The following is a 23,004-nucleotide window of genomic DNA, read 5'->3' as shown; positions in this document are numbered from 1 at the left end:
AGACTCTGTTCTCAAGTGAACATTTCAGTAAATGAAATATCCTTTACAAAGTGAATAGTTCTAAAGTGAACTTGCTTTTCTAAGATGAACCATCGTTTTGAAGAGAGTTGTGTTTTCTAAGGTGAACTCTTCTTAAGTGAACTCTCCTTTCTTCTTAAGTGAACTCTCCTGAACTCTTAAGTGAACTCTTCTTTCTAAAAAGAACTCTTCTTTCTAAAAAGAACTCTTCTTTCTAAAAAGAACTCTTCTTTCTGAACTCTTCTTTCTAAAAAGAACTCTTCTTTCTAAAAAGAACTCTTCTTTCTAAAAAGAACTCTCCATTCTTCTAAAAAGAACTCTCCATTCTTCTAAAAAGAACTCTCCATTCTTCTAAAAAGAACTCTCCATTCTTCTAAAGTGAACTCTCCTTTCTTCTAAAGTGAACTCTCGTTATTAAGCGTACTCAAGTTTACTTCTGAAGTGAACTCTTTTTTTATAAAGTGAATGACCTTTTCTTATGATATAAAGTAAAATCTTTTTAACTGTGAGAGGTTGTGTGGCCGAATGGTTAACACGTACGAGTTGGATCAGAATATCTGTCCTTGAGTCAACTGCCGTGGTTACGATTTCCCCACTAGAACATGACAAGGAGTAGAGTTGTCTGTCCAACCTCGTGGGTTTTCCGTGGGGCCCCCGGTTTCCTCCCACTGCTTAGACTCCTAAGCGCAAGCTACTTATTGAAATATAGTTGTTAGTCCTGAAATGACCTAGTTTGTGTCAAGTGGACGTTAAACTCCATTTCTCTCTCTCTCTCTGTTCTCAAAATATACCTTATATTTTATCTGTGATCGGAAACCAATCAATATTGATTGCATATTTTATATGAACTATTTTATTCACATATTGCCTGCTTATATTATTAATGCTATGTATTTTGCTAATAGTATATATAAACTAGATTTAAACCACTTGTTCATTTATTGTATGTTATCATAAAAGCCATGTGAAAACTGACTCCCCCAAATGGCGGTTATGATACGGTACGCCACTACATTTAAAGACTGCCACGATAATGAAGCGGTAGGGTACTGGCATACGTTATTTTTGTCCCCCGTCTTTCAAAGAAAACAGGAGACTATTAAAATGGGTCTGTCCGTTTCTGTCTGTTTGTCTGTGAGGGTTGTGTGGGGGGGTCGAATGGTTAGCATGTGCGCGCTGTATCATAAGGTCTGTATTGAATCAACTAAAATGGTATGGATTCCCCAGTTGTACGTAACAATGAGTAAAGTCCCCTGTCCAATCTCGTAGGTTTTCTCCGGTTTCCTCCCACTGCTAAATACCCCTACGCGCAAGCGAATTATTGAAATAAAATTGAACCATATGTTAGTCCCGAAATGACTTAGATTGTGTCAAGTGGACATTAAACCCCATTTCTCTGTCTCTTTCTCTCTCATTCTTGGTGCTAGTCTAGGGCCTCAACTGCACAACAAATTGCCTGCTCTCCAAATATATAAAGGTGGACTTCATAGCCATCACTTTCATCCGGATAATGGATTGAACAATATGACTATTTCTTGGACCAATGTAATATTTCATAACACTACCTTTTATTATGTATGGTCTGACTCAGAAAGTATATTTGACTATTAGTCCAGAATATTGGCTCTTTAATTTGAGGAATATTTGTTTATTAAACAAAAGAATGTGAAGATAAATTTTTTATTTTGAATCTTTATTATTACATTTCTTCAGTTCATTTATTAATACATAAATTCATTTTGTCATTAATAATCAGTCAAATATCACAGATGCATCATATTGATCTTGCTGGACAGATCTTCTTCTAATAAAGTCTAAAAAAGAAGAAAAAAAGAGCAGTATTAGGGCTATGATTCTCCAATTATACAAGAAGTAATATCTGCTCATTAACCATTGCCAGGGGTCACGGTGACTAAGTGGGTAAGACGCTGGCTCGCTCCCTGCATTGGCCGTCTAGTCGTTCGGATGGGCCAAAAAAACGAGGTCCCATGGACACATTGGCGTGCACGTAAAAGATCCCTTGGCAGTTAGAATTCGATATAAGAGTAGGCCGTAGTGCCGCTGTCCAGGCAATTTCCCTTATAGCACAATGTATGGATATGCGCGGCTTCATTAGCCCAGTTCGAAACCCCATTTCATTTCATTTTATTAACCATTGCCACACTTAATAGCTATATTCACATTTGTTTTCATTCATCTACTTAGTTAAACATACATTATGGGAGATTAGATAAAGAGCTGGCAGTTCTGGGTATAATAGTTAAAAACTTAATAATGTAAAGAGAATCTGATGAAAAATTCAGTCAAAATGCTTCACTCTAAGCCGAAAAAACCCTTATTTTAAAATCACTGTAGCCTCGATTGTCATGGTTACCACTGTTATGATAATTAACAGTCTTGATTATTCATTTTTGCAGTTAATCCATCAATGGGCATTGAACAGCAGATCAGATTCAAATCTTCTCATTGGACACATAAGATGTCATCGAGAGTTGATTATGGCCTGGATCGGTTAATTAATGTCTAATTAATAATTTAGATAACATTTCAGGCCTAAAGAAAGACCTGCAATAGGCAGATTTAGCTCTTGAATAATGTATGTAATATTCAATTTTTCAATGCTATTCGAGCTGATTTTCAATATTCGTTATTCAATGTCAATTAAGACTAATATAATTTCATTAGGTTAGGCCTCATAATGAAATATATAATAACATGAATTTAAAGAAATCTATCAGGTAATATTGAAAAATATATAGATTTCAAATATTTGGTTAGTAGACATTTTCACAATCTGATTAAAACACAGATCCTATTTCGTTTCGTTTTACTTGTATTTAATACACTAGGATCTGGAAGAGTTGTTATATAACCCGCGTTCTGGTTGATGTGAGGGATTAGCCAATGAAATGGTCTATTACGGCGAGTTTTTGATGTGAGGTGCATGGAACTGTGGGTAACCCACTAGAAACATCAACGTTGATTGGTTAATCAAATGTCTGGCGACATACGGTCAAAAGCCGCTCGTATGACCTCTGACACAACCTTCCACTACAACTGGTCAGATCTTCATGTAGTAGAGGCCATGGAAAGTATGAAAAAAACGAAATGAAATATAGTTTTAATCAGATTGAAATTTTCAGAAACAAAACGCTGCAAACCAAATAAAGGAACATTACATCATATAAATGAAATGAAATGGGGTTTAACGTCCTACTGTTCTGCTCCTATGCTGGGCTAATGAAGACGGGCATACGCCATACAGTGTGCTATAAGGGAAATTTTGCCCAGGCAGCGGCACTATCGCCTACTCTTATATCGAATTCCAACTGCCAAGGGATCTTTTACGTGCATTCTAATGTATACATGGGACCTCGGTTTTTCGTTTCATCCGAAGGACTAGACAGCTGTCCTTGTCAGGCCCTCCGTCCTGCATCACTGACAAGGGGGAACCACGCCGGAAAATCTCGATGAACTTTCTCTGCCAATGCAGGGATCGAACACCCGACCTCCAGGCTAGCGAGCCAACGTCTTACCCACTTAGCCACGTGATCCCCTTACATCATATAAAATTTGACGTGTAGCATGCCACGTATTGAACTAAAATAAAATACTCACCACTTGCCTTCTCATTTCTTCAATTTTAACTCGTGCTTCAACCAAATCCTACAAAACACATTTTATGAAGATTACTTCCAGGGATAAGGGGCAGTAACCACTTTAAAATAGTGTGAGAAATGGGGTTTTAACGTTCACTCGACGAAAACTAGGTTATTTCGGGACCAACATGGTTCAATTTTTATTTTAATAATTTAGCAGTTGGAGGAAACCGGAGGACCTGGACAATACCCACGCGGTTGGACAGGCGACCCTACTCCTTGTCACATACAAGTGGGGAATGGAAACCACCCCACTTGACTCAATGCCAGACCTTGTGATTTCATGTCCACACATTAAACCACTAGACCACCCAAACCCCAGTAATTTGTAAGGATAGTCCAAGTGTTTACTTACAGGAGGTAGATCATGGTACGACTGAAGTTTAGCTCTTAAAGGAGTCAGTTTCTGTTGGAGATTCTGAAGTTCCTGGGGAAAAAAGAAAAAACTTTTAACTTAAAAATACTATGCAGTATAAAACAAAAATCAACATTTGAAAGAGCTAAGAATTTCTACACACTGTGTGCGGTTCTGTAGACAATAAATATTTTCGGCTAGAGTCCTTAAAAGAAGTGTTCACTATGGCTCAAAGAGTGTGTTATTATGAATAAAGTTTGTTCAACAAATTATATACAATATTTTGTATTTAATTTCTATTCTCTCAACTAAGACAAGACAGAAGACTGGTTTGGGCATTATAAGACTTTTAATCAGATGTTGAAAGAGGAGTAATGTAAAACAATGTTCCAGTTTTCAAGCTGGTCTTGCATTGTATATAAGAATACATATACAGTAGAATCTGCATTAAGCAGCCACCCAAGGGAATTTTCACAACTGACCGCTTAACGGGAGTGACCGCTTAACGGGAGTGACCTCTTAATAAAATCTCGTTGCTTTTTGTGCTGACATAAATTAAATATTACGCTTGGATGCATTGGAAGCGGTAAATTTGACCGTCGCTGAATCTTGCGCCGAACGAAAATTCTTTACTCAAATCTCGGACATAACATAACGGGAGTGGCCTCTTAATAAAATCTTGGTGCTTTTTGTGCTGACATAAATTAAATATTACGCTTGAATGCATTGGAAGCGGTAAATTTGACCGTCGCTGAATCTTGCAACAAACGAAAATTCTTTACTCAAATCTCGGACATAACTTCTGTAAACTTGTCATTTTGTACCAACCTTCGATACTACTGTCTACCATTGTGATGCATTCGATACTACTTATCCATTTTTGTGAAGAAAATCGATGAATTCATTTTATTAAAAAAGCACATGAACAAAAAAATACATCGCTAATTTTATCACTATTTACAGGGGGTGTAACTCTGTATGTAATATTATAGGAGGCGCTAAACGTCTGTTTAACAATAAAGAGATACTAGATGATCTTGACAAAACTCGGTACTTTTATTTTATTCAATCAGTATCAAATAATGTGTCGTTACGCGTGAAAACAATGATCAGGTTAGTCGTTTAATAAAACAAAAGATTAATTAACAGATAATCCCGGGTTGATTGTTATTTTTACATTTCTTTTTACCTGATCAGTGGGGATCCAGTTAATTAACTACTACTCACGGGATTAGCGGGGGTGTTACAAAGAACGACAAGATGGTATCATTCAACAATGGCCGTTGAATGGGCGATGTTTTGTTGAATTCATTTGTAAAATAGTGACCGCTGGCCGCGTTAGAGGAGTGACCGTTGAATAAATAGATGAAACAACAGAATTTCTACGGGGGGAATTTATCGTGACCGCTTACAAGGAGATGTCGCTGAATAGGAGTGGCTGCTCATACAGATTCTACTGTACAATAAAAACACATACTAAAACAAGTAAAATTACAAATTTAGATAAAGAGGGAGTGGGAGGTTGGGATATAAAAAGGCTGTTATGAGGTAAGTCGCCAGTCAGCCACACCCGGTTTAAAGGGCCAATTCAACCACAAAAATTAAAAGTAAATTACCAGGCAATTTTATACTTTCTTAAGCGTGAATAAAATTATTGTCATTCCTTAACTACAAGAGCTAATGAATTACATGTATCAAGACAAAAAACAAAATGAAAACATTCATGTTTACTATTTTATTAATTTATTCTGTAGAAAGGACAATTATTCAAAATAAATCAAATATAAAGTCTGATATTATGCCGAGACGGCAGTGTTACAGCCGACCCTTTATTGAATTCCAATTGTCATGGGCTTTTATCATTCTTGTCAAAGTTATCACTTGTGTTCCTGCTATTTGATCCAAATGACTAGGCAACAATTAATTTGTCAACCTTGCAGGTGTTACCCCATTTGATCTCGCATTAGTTAACTTCGTACATTTTATCAAGGCCTTCACGTAATATTCTACGTTTTTCGTCACTAATTTCAGTTGGTCATATACCCAGCTCCTGACCCCTCAGATTCCTGGATAGAAAATATCATTGTGAATACTAATTCAATAACAAACCTCAGCTTTATTAACTAATGTCTTATGATATATATCTGGAGTAACGTCCAACTTTACCAACTGACCCTGAAAAATAATTATACATGTATAAAGTTCTGTACTTCATTTGGAAATGAAAGGACATTTGTCATTTCAAATTTAAAGAGGAACCAAGGTAGCTCAGTGGGTAAGATGTTGACTTGCTGGTCTGGAGGTCGTGTGTTCAATCCCTGCTTTGGCAGAGAAAGTTCATCAGGATTTTCCGGCGTAGTTCGTCCTTGTCAGTGGTGACAAAGGACAATGGAATTCGTTCAGATAGGACGTAAAACCAAGGTCCCGTGTACACATTGGCGTGCACATAAAAGATCCCTTGACAGTTGGAGTTCGATATAAGAGAAGGCCATAGTGCCGCTGTCCGGCCAAAATTTCCCTCATTACACACTGTATGGCGTATGTCCGTCTTCATTAGCCCAGTCGGAGCAGAACAGTATCACGTTAAACCTCATTTCATATCATTTCAACTGCCAAGGGATCTTTTACATGCACAACCAAGGTCTACCATATGAACTATATTTACCTGATGTTTTTGAATTAACTTTCTGTATTCTTCTGCTTTATTCTTTAAAAACCCTGTTTGTTTTATGTGACTTTCAATCTTAGGTCTTTGGATTTTACTCTGTTCTTCGGATGTTTGAAGAGCCCTGGAAAAACAAAATGGCGGTGATAATTATTAAGGATAATAGCTGGGCTGGTAGGGCTCGAATTAAAGAAGAGCTAGAGGGACAAGGCTGGTAGGGTTTGAATTAAAGAAGGGCTAGAGGGACAAGGCTGGTAGGGTTCGAATTAAAGAAGGGCTAGAGGGACAAGGCTGGTAGGGTTTGAATTAAAGAAGGGCTAGAGGGAAAGGCTGGTAGGGTTCGAATTAAAGAAGGGCTAGAGGGACAAGGCTGGTAGGGTTTGAATTAAAGAAGGGCTAGAGGGACTAGAGCTGTGCTTTTTAGCACTGCCCTTCAAATCTAACAATATTTTTTTTTCATCATGATCTATTTATAGCTTTGATGGAGGATCTTCTGATTGGTTATAAAGTTCTTCTATTTCCTTAAATTCAACTTACTTTTGGAGTGAGTTGTATTTAATAAGGGATGATTTTGTTTTTTCAAACAACTGTGAAATTAGATTTTGTTCAGCTTCTCTTTCTTCTGCTATTCTTGTTTCTTCACTATGTAAATGCTGTAAAGCCAGATAGAAGCTGGAAAAAAAAAATACAAAACAAATATTAAACAGGCCTATAATTCAATCAATTAAGTTGTTATATTAAAGATACATTATGTTAATTTAGATAAAGAGCTGACCATTCTTGCAATCTGATTAAAACACAGATCCTATTTCGTTTCGTTTTTTATAGTTCAAAATTGCGTTTTACTTGTCTTTACTACACTAGGATCTGGAAGAGTTGTTATATAACCTGGGTTCTGGATGATTTGAGTGATTAGCCAATGAAACGGTCTGTTATGGCGAGTTTTTGGCATGAGGTGCATGGAACTGTGGGTAACTCACTGGAAACATCAACGCTAATTGGTTCAGCGAATGTCTGATGTCATAGGGTCAAAAGCTGCTCATATGACCTCTGAAGCGACCTTCCACTACAACTGGTCAGATCTTCATGTAGTAGAGGCCATCGAAAGTATAATGGAACGAAATGAAATATAGATCTGTATTTTAATCAGATTGGCAGTTCTTTCTATAATGGTTCAACAATAGACAATGCAAAATGAATATATTGGAAATTTCATTCAAATTACTATATTCTGAGCAAAGTTACAATGTTTGTAGTTTTGACAAGATGTGTGCAATGATTGTTTATTATCATAACCACCGTACTAGTTGTTCTAGAGAGTTGACTATGGTCTGGATAAATTAATTAATGTCTAATTAATAGTTTATACAACATTTCAGGCCTAAAGAAAGACCTGCAATAGACAGATTTATATCTTATATAATGCCTCTTTATCAACAATATTAAAATCTTTATAATTGTAATTGAACTGGTTCAAATTCAATATTCGTAATGAAAATTGGTCACTAAATATATTTGAGAAATCATCAACATCAAGGGTACCATCCTAAGACATGGAATTATTTCTAAAGTACTAATTGTAATTTGTATCCATCCTTAATTCCTTGGTGAAATTTGTTTAAACAAAGCACCCAAAACCAGAACAAATTCATTTTATGACAAATATAATATGAGAGAGAGAGAAATGGAGTTTAACGTCCACTCGACACAAACTAGGTCATTTCGGGACTAACATATGGTTCAATTTTATTTCAATAATTCATTTGAGCGTAGGTTTTTTTTTTGTTTTTTTTTTTAAAAACTTTATTGCGGTTGGTACCAGGTTTGGAGAGCCCTGGGCTTACCAACTTACATTAATATATCATAACAGAACAGTAAAAAGTTAAATCACATACAATGTTCATTTACATACATGCATATTATATATAGAGAGATACAACTTGGTCATTAATCACCGCGGGTATAGTCAAGCGTCGTCTGCTATTTTTTTTTCCCCAGCCAGTAAGCCACCCAACATCAAACAGTAGTACATTATGGGAGGTTAAAGGTCATGTACATGCGACCTATAGAGGAAAGGCCCCAAGGTCACTGGTCTATTTTTAGATTTATGGCGATAAAAACTGGTACCAGTCAGACAGATTAGTTTCGAATTTGTCATGTTCTCCATTTTTCAGGTATAAATATTTCATTATTTCCATCTTCTGCTTCAGTCTTTAACAGTGGGAGCAAACTGTAGGACCCGGAGAAAACCCACAAGTTGGACAGGCGACCCTACTCCTTGTCACGTACAACCGGGGAACCTCACTATAATATGAGTGTAGTCAGTGGTCGTCAATATATACATAAGACATAAAGTTATTACCTGGTATCTGATGTATCTTTTATTTCAAGTAATAAAGCAAGGTTAGCTAATGTTCTTAGATTTGTGACACCAGACTGGGATAATGACGCTGGTTTTATTGATAATCCTTCAACAATATCTCCCACCAGTTTTCCTGAAGTTTTAATGAACAAATAATATAAAGTTGGTGTGATATTTCAGATGATACCCAAGTAACTGACTAGGTATATAAGGGTTACCCAGATGAATTATATAATGCTAGATTCCCCCTATCATGATTCGAGCTGCGATTGAAATCGTGAATTTAATTATGGTGATCCTATCATATATCGAGGTCAGCCGTAGTAATCGTGTTGATCGCATAGAAACATATCCGAACGTATCTGCACATACCAGATCATGGACTCAATACGGACACTCCTATCGTAACGTATCGCACAACAGTGCAATCTAGCATTAACTGACATTAATTTTATGATTGACATGAAATTGGGTTTTTATCGTCTGACACTTGTAAGCTAGAAATGTTTGCATATTAATTATAAAGACACTAGATGTTTACCTGGCATTCCACAGGTAGAGCCCTGAACCTGATGTAGTATAACCCCGAAACTGAAGTGGTAGCGCAATGCCATTAGTCTTAAGTCACTTCCCAGTTTGAGTGGCCCTTATTTATACCCAAAAATTTCAGACAGCCTTATATATACATGGACAGGCAAACAGTTTGAAAACTAAATGAGAGAGAGAGAGAGAGAGAGAGAGAGAGAGAGAGAGAGAGATGGGGTTTAACATCCACTCGACACAAACTAGGGGAGGAAACCGGATGACCCGGAGAAAACCCACGAGGTTGGACAGGCGACCCTACTTCTTGTCACGTACAACAGGGGATTCGAAACCACGCCAGTTGACTCAATGGCAGGCCTTATGATACAGCGCGCATGTGCTAACCATTCGGCCATCCAACCCCCCACCTTAGATGGTATGGTAGTGGTGTTTTATTTCCTCCCACTGCTAAAGCCTGCGAATTATTGAAAGAAAATTAAACCATATGTTAGTCCCGAAATACCCTAGTTTGTGTCGGGTGGACGTTAAACCCCATTTCTCTCTCTCTCACCATCTGAGGTATATTCTTCTGCCTTTTGATTATGGTCTTTGATTATAAGCTGAGTATCTCTATCTTTTGTCTGATTTGTTTTCATCAAGTTATGTAAAATACCCAGCGTTCTTAAATTCAGTTCAAACTGTGGAATAGAATCTCCCCCAAATATCTGTTCTAACCATACTTGAATCTAAAACAGAAAGTTATACAAATGAAGCCATTTTTAAATATCAATGCATTATGTAAGAGCTAATTGCAATAAAATTCCTAACTCCGAGAGACGTAGTGCACTAATGTATTGGATATTTTAATTATCTGTCGGTACTAAAGATAGGTTGCCAGGCAATGGAAAATACGCCCACAGCAGCTAAATCGTCTGGGCGGTCGACATGGGTTGGGTGCCATATATTTATTCTTTTGTGGGTAATTTGGGGCATTTACAAAAGAATTTCATAAAGATGGGATTATAATTTTCGTCGTTTGAGGGTTCACAATGTTCTACAAACTGAAACAAGGTCCTTGACTCTGGAAGTAATTTAACTAATTAAGCATATAATCCTACCTGACTGGGGTACAAATCAACGGGTATGACATTTTAAAACGGAACAGGTTTGACGTTTTAATGTCATGAAGGCGGGGCTAAATATGTCATGTACAACAGCCAATCAAGATATGTAATTATGATCGAATGGTCTTTTCAATTTCATTAAAAACACTACTTGATTAAAGTAGCTAAGTCTCTAACTCAATATCATCCAAAATCTCCAACACTGAAAACACGATTTATTTGTCAAATTAAATCAACATTGATGTTTTGATCTTACCGGAATAAGATGGGCTTTTGATATCCAATATTTAAGACAAAATAAACATTTTACCATTGGTACACGAATCGTGTACCATAATGCGCTTCAGTCCCAGTTGTAAAAAGAGACTCGAGGGACGAGGCTAGACACATTGCACCAAATCGAACGGCGTATGTAGACTGGAATAACCAGACGCTAGAAATTTGCACTCGATTGAGACTGCTGGCCTATTTCGCCGAACATAACTGATTTGAAATTGGAGTAAAAACGGAAACCATTGAATGTAAATCAGTTTATATACATTCATATTACAGTATTATATGCGTTGCGACCCACTTTTGTCAATTTCTAGGTCCCAAATGTTAGCGATTTAGCTCCTTTAACTTTCCTGACAATATTTACAGATAAACAAAAGTTTGCCAGATGAAACTAAAGGCATCCAATCGTAGCTAAAAACAAACACATCAGTATATCTCAACGTTTTTCAAGTTTTTGTCTTAGGCAGCCTAGTAAAAATATAAAATCATAAAAAAATATAAAAAATTAAAGCTTTTATATTCATAACCTCTTGATGGGCTTCATTCATGTTATCAGGTCTAAAAGCCATATTCTGTTATTCATCAAGTCTTCGAATGGAAATTTGTTGAAGTATCATTCCATCTTGTTTTCAGACATAATTTTGATGATGAAAAACAGGAATGTTTACAGGAATATTTTTCTTCAAACTTCCCGCAATTCAGAGTTATTTCCCTTAGATCTACAGTTATAATCGGTGATAATCGTTTCCGTCCCTCAATGAAACTTATGGAAATAGCACAATACTGGATCTTCAATGAGTTACTTTCTATTTTTCACTCGGCAACCGGCTGCAGATTTCACTCGGCCAACTTCGGTTACTCCTCTACACCAAACCATGTTTCCAAACAGAGTTATCTTTCCGTGACCCGCAAATTATATTTTTAACAATGAGTTGAATTCTATAGGAGGTGTTGGAACTCCCGCAAACAGTGCCGGTGGTGCAAGTAAGTTATAAAAATAAATACAACTGACAAAAGGTTAAGGACCACCTTAAAGTAAAACAAGACAGGAATATTTGGTCATTTAAGTAATAGATATTTTTTAATTGAGGATTTCGAAAAATATAGGAGTCCATTAGATGATCTGGTCAGGAAAAGGATGAGGATTACAGACAAGAGTAGTGATAAACATCGTCATGTGTATCCCTCTCTCACTTGGAGAGAGAGAGAGAAATGGGGTTTAACGTCCACTCGACTAACATATGGTTCAATTTTATTTCCATAATTCGCTTGCGCGTAGGGATCTTTAGCTGTGGGAGGAAACCGGAGGACCCGGAGGAAACCCACGAGGTTGGACAGGCGACCCTACTCCTTGTCACGTACAACCGGGGATTCGAAACCACGCCAGTTGACTCAATGACAGACTTTATGATACAGCGCGCGCACACTAACCATTCAGCCATCCACCCCCCCCCCTCTCTCACTTGGATCACGTCCTCAACACCTCTTGTTTGATTAGTACCATGGTACCAAAGGAACCTGACACTATTCTTCTTGGAGTGGCAAGACTTATGCTGGAAGTATTTTGTGATGGATATTACATGGTTCCAAATAAAAACCATCTGAATTTATTGTTGATGGTTAAATATCAAACAGACCTCATTTTAAACGGTGGTGCTTATCTTTTTGACACACATAATTTTTACCGTACTACTGCTCAAAAGCTTTTAATTTTGTTTTAAAATTCTGTTAATTCGTTGATAAATCACGTTATTCTATTCTCTAGTCATGGTAGTCAGTTAAACTTGAAACCTGTATGTTTAAGTTGTAACCACTGTAAAAAGGATGGCTGTAGAAGAATCATGTTCGTTCTGAATCTAAATGTAAAACCTATTCCCCCCCCCCTCCCCAGCCGCTGATCAACAGAAATGAGCAAAGTGAACCTGGGCACTAAACAATATTCAGAATACAAGTTATTTAGAAGTTTATTTTGTTTGTGGCTTGATAAATACAAGAGAACACTTTTCAAGACGTCGTCAGAAATGAACTGTGAAAAAACTTGTATTTAATACACCGGTATATTAGTCATGGTTTATTCAATACAGTTACTAAATGCAGCTTTAACAAACTACATTTTTTAATGGTTTATTTACAGAGAAGAAATGGGAAACATTACCAGGCTGCCAGACACGCCCCATTGATAACAAAGGTCTGCCTGCTGCCGCTGTACACAAAACACCCAACCCAGAACCAATCGATGCCACAAAATTCCCGCTAGCAGAAAAAATTCGACGACTTTCAATGTTTTACGAAGTGAAAAAAAAGTAATCAATGAAATTATGGTGAGGTTTTATTTATTAAAGATACATTATGGGAGATGGAGATAAGATAACGAGTTAGCAGTTCTCACTATAATAGTTAAAAACTACATAATGTAAAGGGAATTTGCTGAAAATGTCAGTCAAATTGGTCCACTATGAACCGAAAACTAAGCGGATGAAAGTTTCGCCTAGCCTCGAAACTAATAGTCTCGATTGTCTATTGTTGTGATTTAATTATCAATGAGCGATAGCAGCATATAGAATTGTAATCCAGTCGACATCGAAGGCTAGCCTTGACATCGGGAGTTTATTATGGTCTGGATAAGTTAATTAATGTCTAATTAATAATTTAGATAAGATTTCAGGCCTAAAGAAAGACCTGAAATTGAAAGGTTTAACTCTTGCATAATGCATGTTTAATATTTTTCACAATAATCTCATTAAAAACACAGATTCTGCTTTATTTTTATTTTTATTCAAGCATGTATTACATATAAAATTCTTTTATTTGCCCATCTACATAAGACCAGTGGGGCAAGTTTGGGTGGTCGAAGCGTTAATGCGTCATTACCCGCTTGTACGTGACAAGGAGTAGGGTCGTCTGTTCAACCTCGTGCGTTTTCTCCATGTCCTCAGGGTTTCCTTCCACTGCTAAAGACCCCAAATGAAATAAAATGAACTATATGTTAGTCCCGAAATGACCTAGTGTCGAGTGAACAATAAAGCCCATTTTCCTCTCTTTCCCATTAAATCCTATTTTATTTCATTTTAGTTGTTTGAGAATTCTCTGATGAGTTGTAAAGTTGGAATTAGACCAGATTTTTTGATCGATGGCATGGTACAAGGAAAGAACGGATCCTTTTTCACTGGCCGACTTAATCTGGGTGGTGTGTTCCTAGCCAGAGCTATCGGCATCAACAAGAAAGAAATCAAACTGTCATGTTTCAAGAAGGCGGTGGAACTTTATCGTACCCTTCCTGTCACTGAAATTTTGAACCAGGATGATATGACCCCAAAAGTTATCAAGGAGAAACTGGAGAATTTTAACTCGACCGTTGCTAAGATGGAGAAAGAAACAATTGCAGAGTTACCCCCACCATCTATTTTGAAACAGATCCAAGATATTCTAACCAATCCTAAATATGCTTCAACCAATTCAATCAGCAAAATGGAGTTGGCGGCCTCTGTGGCTAAATGTCGAGTCCGTTGTCGATATGATGTAGAGAGTTGTAAAGCTGAATCAGGGAAAGTTTATCATAAGGGCATGTACTTTATTGACAACATACTACAAGGTGCAGGTGTTTCAGTTTCCAAAAAAACTGCTAAGTCATTGTGTTATAATATGGTGGTTGAACGACTGACCACCATGAATGTTGAACATGGCAACATCTTAGATGGTGTCGAACAGTCTGTCATAACAGAAGCAGAAGCACAGGTTCAGAGCACTTTGATAAAGGCAGCACCAAATCCTAGGGCATTTGATCTCCGTGAACAGTTTGTCAAAATGAACGAACTTAGCAGTGCCACGCATCCTGCATCCATCATTACTGTCTTGGATGGAATTTTCAACGATGTAAAATTGACGCCCATTTGTCTGTACCGTCGTAGCATGAACACAGAAATAGAAAAGGAGAAAATTTTCTGTAACCTCTATCTAGCTGGTCATCTCATCATGATTGGTGAAGCAGAGAACCGAACAGATACCCAAGCAGACGCTTACTCTAAAGCCCGAGAGGTTTTGACGAACTGTGACCCCGAGTTCATCCTCCCCCAACACAGTAAACTTCAACCACACGACCAAGCAGCAACAGATGTTATCGACTTTCGTGTCAAGGGCAACTGCATTTCGGAAGATAACTGTTCGAATCTTCATCGCTTACAATGGACCCGAAAACCTATATCAACACTACCAGCCAAGGATATCGTTGTCTTTGAGGACGGCAGTTGGATAGTAGATCGTAAAGTTCAAGGTTTCTATATTTTACAACATTCATGTTTTGTCAACAATATGTTGTTGGAATGGGAGTTTTTTGACAATGATGATCGTGTATTCAGGTAAGTTGCCTTAAGGCCTAGTCTGGTCTCCCGGCCATAATCTTAAGGCCTAGTCTTGTGTCTTCCGGTCTCAACTGTAAGGCTTAGTCTTGTATCTTCTGGCCTCAACTGTAAGGCCTAGTCTTGTGTCTCTTAAGACCTAGTCTTGAATCTCTTAAGACCTACTGTAGTCTTGCGTCTTCCGGCCTTAACTGTAAGACCTAGGCTGTGTTTCCTGGCCTTAGCCTTCAAGCCAGAATTTCATATTTTCTATGAAAGTCAAAACATAATTATTTCTATGTCTTTTGCTCAATAGGTTATCAACTCACTATTATACGACTATGGGCATTATTTCCCACCCTTAAAAATCATTGACACAGGAAATAATAACACAATTACTTCCCTTGTTTTCCTATTGCCTCCATGCATTAGCTATCTTCAAATGTTGGAATTCGAAAATGATAATTTTGCCAATTTCGCAGCTGGCAATAGTGAATTATAGGATTAATAGGATTATTCTTTAACAAGGTAGGACTGTGTATGGATACCATCTATTTTAAGGCTTTATTTTAATAAATTTTAAAAATATAACTTAACAAATATGAAATTGTAGCTTTAAGATCTAGTCTTGTCCCATTGATCAAAATTTTGAAATGTTCAGTTTGCTTGTTACTCTTCTTTTGTTTTTAGGGGTGGTTGAGTGGTCCAAGCTCATAAGGTCTTTCATTGAGTCAAACCTCCTGGGTGTCAGTCCATCTTACTTTAAGATGTCAGATGAAGATACAGAAGGAAGATGTTGGAACCGAACCTGCAGTGTCTCTTAGTAAGATAGGCTCTAGAAATTTTGCAGCAGCTGATATCTTGTTTAAGCTCTACGAAACACAACCAGTCATAGAGGTAAGTTATTCTGTTGAATACTTGAATTAGCTTTAGGGCTATGGATTCCTGAGCTAAATAGGGCCTACATTATATAAATATAGGTTGCCAGGCAACTAAACAGCAGCTAAATCGTCCAAGCGGTCGACAAGAGTTGTCGAATATTTGTTCTTTTGTAGGTAATTAGGGGGCATTTAATAGACAACTTCATACAGATGACATTATAATTTTCGTCGTTTGAGGGTTCACAAGGTTCTAAAAACTGAAACAAGGGCTGTAACTCAGGAAGTAATCTACAGAAATTATTGAAATTCGACAGACTTTTTCGTTTTACTAATTCAAATAATACATATCAATTTCATACAGATCGGATGATAACTTTTGTCGTTCGAACGTTCACAAGATTCAACAAAGTAGAACAAGGGCCATAACTCTAGAAGTAATTGACAGAAATTGCTGACATTCAATAGGCTTCTTCATTTCACTAATTTAAATGATGCATATGAATTTCATACAGATTGGGTGATAACTTTTGTTGTTCAAGCGTTCACAAGATTCAACAATGTGAAACAAGGGCCATAACTCTAGATGTAATTAACGGAAATTTGCTGAAACTCAATAGGCTTGTTCGTTTTACTAATTTAAACGATACCTTTAAATTTCATACAGATCGTATAATAACTTTTGTCGTTAAAGCAACCACAAGGTACAACAAAGTGAAACAAGGGCCATAACTCATGGCGTAATTAAAGGAAATTGCTGAACTTCAATAGGATTCTTCGTTTCACTAATTTAAATCATGCATATCAATTTCAAACAGATCGGATGATAACTGTTGTCATTAGAGCATTCACAAGATTCAACAAAGTGAAACAAGGGCCATAACTCTAGATGATTAACGGAAATTGCTGAAATTCAATAGGCTTCTTTGTTTTACTAATTTAAATGATGCATATAAATTTCATACAGATCGGTTGATAACTTTTGTCGTTTGAGCGTTCACAAGGTTCAATAACATGAAACAAGGGCCATAACTCTAGACGTAATAAACGGAAATTGCTGAAATTCAATAGGCTTCTTCGTTTCACTAATTTAAATAATGCATGTAAATTTCAGAAAGATCGGATGATAACTGTTGGAGTTAGAGCGTTCACAAGGTTCAATAAAGTGAAACAAGAGCCATAACTCTAGACGTAAAAATTCAATAGGCTTCTTCGTTTCACTAATTTAAATAATGCATGTAAATTTCAGAAAGATCGGATGATAACTGTTGGAGTTAGAGCGTTCACAAGGTTCAATAAAGTGAAACAAGAGCCATAACTCTAGACGTAAAAAAACGGAAATCGCTGAAATTCAATAGGCTTCTTTGTTTCACTAATTTAAATAATGCATGTAAATTTCAGAAAGATCGGATGATAACTTTTGGAGTTAGAGCGTTCACAAGGTTCAATAAAGTGAAACAAGGGCCATAACTCTAGACGTAATAAACAGAAATTGTTGAAATTCAATAGGCTTCTTCGTTTCACTAACATAAATATTGCATATAAATTTCACAAAGATCGTATGTTAACTTTTGGCATTAGAGCGTTCACAAGGTTCAACAAAGTGAAACAAGGGCCATAACTCTAGACGTAATAAACGGAAGTTATTGAAATTAAATAGGCTTCTTCATCTCACTAATGAAAACAACATATATCAATTTTAAAACAATTGGATGATAACTTTTGGCGTTAGAGCGTTCACAAGAAATTGTGGACGATGGACGGACGGACCGACAGACGGACGGACGGGGGCGACGGCAATATACGTCCACATTTCAGTGTGGGCGTATAAAAACCAATTTAGCCAAGCATTGCATTTCTACACCCTTTCACTGAAGCAACGTTCCTGTCCCTTGAGCAGGGTTATCCTGTGACAACACCAGAAGATTGATATATGGGTGGGCTGGTCTAGTGGTCTAATGCATGCCCTTTAGATCATAAGATATGTCCTTGAATCAATTTGAGCCAAGCTTGTATGTGACAAGGAGTAGAATCTCATGTCCAGTATCGTGCATTTTTTTCCCGTTCCGTCAACATGCTGCCAATGGCTATACAAGGGACCTTTTTTCTTGTCCAGTCCATCTTGCCCTTGCAACAAGACGAAAAAAGGCTGGAAAAACCTGAGGAACTTCATTGGCCAGATTAAAAACAGATTCTTATCAATGAGCCAGTGTCCTACACACCGAGTCAGAACCCAGCGGTTTACCCACAGAGGTGGGTCTTTACCCACTGAGACATTGTCTTACCAACTGAGCTGGTGGCTTAACCCCTGAGCCGATGGCTTATCCAGAGCTGGCACCTCATGTACTGAGCCACCTTGGTTTTCGTTCTGCTCTTGTATTGCACATAAAAATGCCTTCCTGGCTAGGCACAGATTTGACCTTTAATTGATGAATGCCATTATTTAAAGTTAACCTAGATATCATGTCTTAGTAAATCGTTTTTCATTCCAGGTTTCTGCTTACACTAAACCTGATCAAGTGATAGAATCTGTCAGTTTTGATACGTTGCTTAAAGAAGCGGAGGTGTTGAAGAAAGCTGCCGAGGATGCAGGAGAAAACGTTACAGCTACTACAGCTGAGGGAACTGATTCAGAAACTGAGACCAGTGACACGGATGTTGAAATGAAGGAAGAAGTAACAGATTCACAGGCTAAGAAGAAATATCCTAGAAAACCACATTACCGTCATGCTGATAGATTTATTTTAAAAGCTGCCCAGGCACGATTTATTTTAAAAGCTGCCCAGGCACGACTAGACGAATTCATAAAAGTTAAAATGCTAAAAGATCTACTGTTTGGACCTGCTTTCCCTCATCATATCACACGCCAGATTAACGGCTTACTGTATAACCTCCCCGTTCCAGTTCGCTTTATAAATCATTCCACTAGAAATCAGATGTACACCATTGTAACGCAAAGTATGTCACCGATCAAAATTGTCGCATTTCTCAAAGCCAACGGTGGACAGTCTGGTCGCTTTCGTTTAGTCGACAAATCAGAACTTCCGACACATAAGGACATTTTACCAGAACTTAAAAGTAGGGAAATTTTAACTAAGATCAAATCCAAATTTTAGTAGAAATTTCAATTTTGATTGGCTAAGCACTAAAACCAATCAAATTGTTGGCTTTTTTTTGCTAATAAATATAAGTGCTAGTCTAATGTCTTGTCTCAATTACATCTTCAACAGTATGGTTTTGTTTCTAATTTAAAATCCAAATATTTGTCTAAAGTCTTTACCAGTTGTGTGGTTGAGTGGTCTGATGTATGCTTTAGATCATAAGGTCTGTCATTGATTCAAATGCCATGGTTTGTTTTGAAGGTACTTCCAACCTTATTTGTCTTATTTTCGCCAGACATGTTTGGCCGTTTTGACTGACTTGCAATGAAATTGACCAACTGGAGAATACTAGTAGATCATAAGGTCTGTCTAAAGTTTAGACAAATATTTGGATTTTAAACTAGATTTATAAGGGGCATTTTAAAGGGGCATTGGCGCCATTGGGTAAGATTAGATAAGAGCTGACAGTTCTCGCTATAATAGTTCAACAATAAATAATAGAAACAGAAAATGCTGAAATTTCAGTCAGATTGCTTTGCTCTGAACCGAGATATAGGTGATTCAGTTTTAGGCTACAGAGCCAATTTTCTGAAAGGTAACCTTTTCTGTGGTTCAAGTATCTGATGTGAGAATCTGGGCCCTGTTTCTCGAAATCTTAACAGTGGGAATGCAGTCGACCATACTCTTGGAAACGAAGCTAAGCCTCTTCACTAAATGACAGACCTTATTATCCAACACGAATGCATTATCATTTGACTCCACCCCCTCCCCTGCAGTGACACATGAATGTTGTGACCAATAACCACTTTCCTGTCTTAAGGCCTTTGAAAACAGTATTCCTCATTATTAATTTGTCCCAACTAATCATGGTTCATGAATGCGTGTTCTCGATATGTTGACACTTCTACGATGGTGGGTGACTACGAGTCATGAGTGAAATAATCTTATTTCGTTTAATCTGTTATACTAATATAGAGAAAATACAATTTACATTTTATGGATATAACTTTTATGGATATAACTGTTACAACAAATAACACATCTACACAAATTTTTAAGTTGACCTCATTTCAATCAAAGTAAATACATGTACCCGTAAGTATTGTTTATATTCGCGTTACGTTTGGTAGTGGAACCGTGACACTGACATATTGTACATCGTTGACTTCAGGGTTAGGCTTGTTGTCTACCAAAGTTAGGTTAACATCTTCCACTACACTGCAAAGTCAGTAACATCATCAAGCTAACCTTTGCTAAAAGGTTAATGTTAATAACATCCACCAATTAGTCTATACACTAAACACAAGACCTGCAGCATTCAATCTCTGTGATCTGTAAATAATTAATAAAAAAACATATGAACTTACTTCAAATTTACACACTATAACTTATTACATAAACTTTATGTAGATAAGGAAAGTGAATTTTGAGATGCACTCCAATGACAAGTAGTTGATTTACATAAAAATTTACAAAAATAAGAACTGTTAATGAAAATAATAAACTGATTTACCTCAAGATAGATAATTGGAAATATTTTCTATACTTTTCTTCTGAAAAATGAAAGGGCGTAGTTTTATTATAAAACAAGGAACATGTACTACAAAAACATATAATTATTAATGTACCCCCTCGCCAACACGTACATTTGGAATTCATTTAATATAGTTAACTAAAAAAAATGTTAAAATCACAATTAATTATGATACCACAATTACAGGCTGGTAAAATCAACACAAAGTTCATACATTAGATTATAATAACCAGAATCGACTTTAAACTGATGTCTCTCACATATCAATGCCATAACTCTTGCAGTAATCATCAGATCTCGCTGAAAATCAATAGGCGTCTTGTCTCATGACCTTAAACACTGTGTATAAATTTAAAGTCAATTGGATTTTAACTTTAGCCTCTAGAGTGTTCACAAGATTTTTCAAAGTGATCAAGGGCCATAACTCTGGTAGTAATTATCGGTTGCCAATTCAAAACATATTTGTTTTCATTTTCCAACTCTTGTCTTACTCTTTTTGCAATGTAAAAATCACGAAAACGTTTTATTTCTCCCAAAGTGAAATTGCCATATGGCAAATCTATATAAAAGTCTTTGTCATTTTGTATAGACCCAATAATCTGATCCAAATCTTTAATTGGAGGCATGTATTTTGACTCTTCACATCTAGAGAATTTAATATTTGTTATGTTTCGTTTAATAATATAGCTTCTACATATAACAACAGGCAGAATTTTGTTAGGCAATGAGAGATTAATTCTACTAGTACTATTAGTATTTTGTAAAGCCATATTTGAGTACAATGTAACTTGCTCACCTGTTTTAATTTCCTTAGATTATACTGAATACCGTGGCGTACTGGAAAGGTCTTTGAAACCAATTTACGCTGAACAATCTAACACAGTACAGTAGTATAGTATTGTATGGTACCTTCTTCCACCAATCCAAGTGAAAAATCAAAACCACTATTGATGAACACTGAAATAGAAACATAATGTAACTACCCTAAATTCACATATTAGATAGTAAAAGCTTAATTGATTCTATTAGTTAAGTATAATATTTGAAATTAGATCTATAATATATAATTATGATTTTAATAAATCTTAGCTGACAATAACGTGCGGATTTCATTCAGTTTTAAAATTGGTACTATAGGGCCTAGCCAGTATAGCGATTCTGAAGGGAAAATACCGCTTATGACTCATGACGTCACTCAAATATGACAGAAAAGCACTTATTTTGGTGCCATCCCACGCATTGACTGGTATATAGAGCGTTTTGATCATTTGAAACTTTGAGTTTGACCTGAAACCCTATTAATCAATAAATAGGTAATATTAATAAAACAATACTACTAGGCCTATTTATTAGTATTTAGAATATATATCATATAATGTAGGCCTACATACACTGTCATACAGTGCCTTTATTTACAAGTTACATCTGATTTATTAACTGATTATCAGACTTATCCATTTGTGTGTATCTCATTGATCATTCTCAGGCTCAAGTTATACTCCTGACAAGTCCACGAGTCACGATACTGTGACCCCCTGTTGGTTGCTGTTGTAGTAGTTAAACTGTCACTACTACAACTTAAGGGGTATAAATTAAAATAAAATGCTTGAAATGAAGTCGGACTAGGTAGATATCTAGGCCTAATTATAATTATAATGTAGACTTGTTTTCATATCGATTACCCGACGCCAAGACCACTTCTACTGTACTAGCACTAATTTCAATGTAGGCTACTTAGTTAGTAGTCTTACCCCAAAAGTTAGAAAAGACTTCGTCAGCAAAAAAAATTATTTACAATCGGTACATCTATGATTAAGATTTGATTTATGCAGTTTTAGTCAAATACTAGCCTACTATAAAGTAACAAACTTCATTTACATTACCCAGGTCAGAAAATCTCCTCAGAAAATAAAAGATAACTGTTTAGTGTTTGTAGCCCAATAAATATAAGAAGCTGACGCCGTTAAAAACAGTGTTAGCCTAAACATCAGAATATTGCGCCAAAAGCAAACCAGTTAAAAATATAATTTGCGGGTCACGGAAAGATAACTCTGTTTGGAAACATGGTTTGGTGTAGAGGAGTAACCGAAGTTGGCCGAGTGAAATCTGCAGCCGGTTGCCGAGTGAAAAATAGAAAGTAACTCATTGAAGATCCAGTATTGTGCATGGAAATAAG

The 23,004-nt window shown here is 36.6% G+C and overlaps 1 protein-coding gene and 2 long non-coding RNA genes across 11 annotated transcripts; 1 reads left to right on the top strand and 2 right to left on the bottom strand.

The window, feature by feature from the left end:
* Positions 1–1,684: 1,684 nt before the first annotated feature.
* Positions 1,685–11,692, bottom strand: LOC126819726 (HAUS augmin-like complex subunit 1). The gene is made up of 9 exons (XM_050547938.2): positions 11,509–11,692; positions 10,153–10,327; positions 9,060–9,192; positions 7,235–7,369; positions 6,698–6,821; positions 6,142–6,207; positions 4,033–4,104; positions 3,637–3,684; positions 1,685–1,832 (listed from the first exon to the last, which is right to left on the bottom strand). The coding sequence occupies exons 1-9, from the start codon at positions 11,548–11,550 to the stop codon at positions 1,782–1,784; spliced, it is 846 nt and encodes a 281-aa protein (XP_050403895.1). The 5' UTR covers positions 11,551–11,692; the 3' UTR covers positions 1,685–1,781.
* Positions 11,693–11,761: 69 nt separating this feature from the next.
* Positions 11,762–19,395, top strand: LOC126819742 (uncharacterized). 4 transcript variants are annotated; one of them, XR_007679735.2, is made up of 5 exons: positions 11,762–11,965; positions 13,116–13,302; positions 14,054–15,336; positions 16,083–16,212; positions 18,686–19,395. It is a non-coding gene; the product is annotated as an uncharacterized LOC126819742 (long non-coding RNA). The 4 variants fall into 4 exon arrangements; XR_008787985.1 differs by having other exon boundaries at positions 16,083–16,216; positions 18,771–19,395; XR_007679737.2 differs by lacking the exon at positions 11,762–11,965 and adding an exon at positions 11,999–12,225.
* Positions 19,396–20,280: 885 nt separating this feature from the next.
* LOC126819741 (uncharacterized) lies at positions 20,281–22,994 on the bottom strand. 6 transcript variants are annotated; one of them, XR_007679730.1, is made up of 4 exons: positions 22,707–22,994; positions 21,625–21,785; positions 20,808–20,847; positions 20,281–20,626 (listed from the first exon to the last, which is right to left on the bottom strand). It is a non-coding gene; the product is annotated as an uncharacterized LOC126819741 (long non-coding RNA). The 6 variants fall into 6 exon arrangements; XR_007679731.1 differs by having other exon boundaries at positions 22,712–22,994; XR_008788028.1 differs by having other exon boundaries at positions 22,841–22,994.
* Between the last annotated feature and the right edge of the window lie 10 nt (positions 22,995–23,004).

Source organism: Patella vulgata, chromosome 4, assembly GCF_932274485.2.
Source record: "Patella vulgata chromosome 4, xgPatVulg1.2, whole genome shotgun sequence".
Lineage (NCBI taxonomy): Eukaryota > Metazoa > Mollusca > Gastropoda > Patellidae > Patella > Patella vulgata.
The sequence above is the reverse complement of the archived record's forward strand: the minus strand, read 5'-3'. Positions and strand labels throughout refer to the sequence as shown.

Excerpts from the sequence above, each read along its gene's own strand:
- LOC126819726 (XM_050547938.2), bottom strand. The coding sequence starts at position 11,550 with ATGGCTTTTAGACCTGATAACATGAATGAAGCCCATCAAGAG. Across the intron at positions 9,193-10,152 it reads AGAAGAATATACCTCAGATG|GAAAACTGGTGGGAGATATT; the intron begins GTGAGAGAGAGA and ends TTAAAACTTCAG. Across the intron at positions 1,833-3,636 it reads AAGAAATGAGAAGGCAAGTG|ACTTTATTAGAAGAAGATCT; the intron begins GTGAGTATTTTA and ends CTTCTTTTTTAG.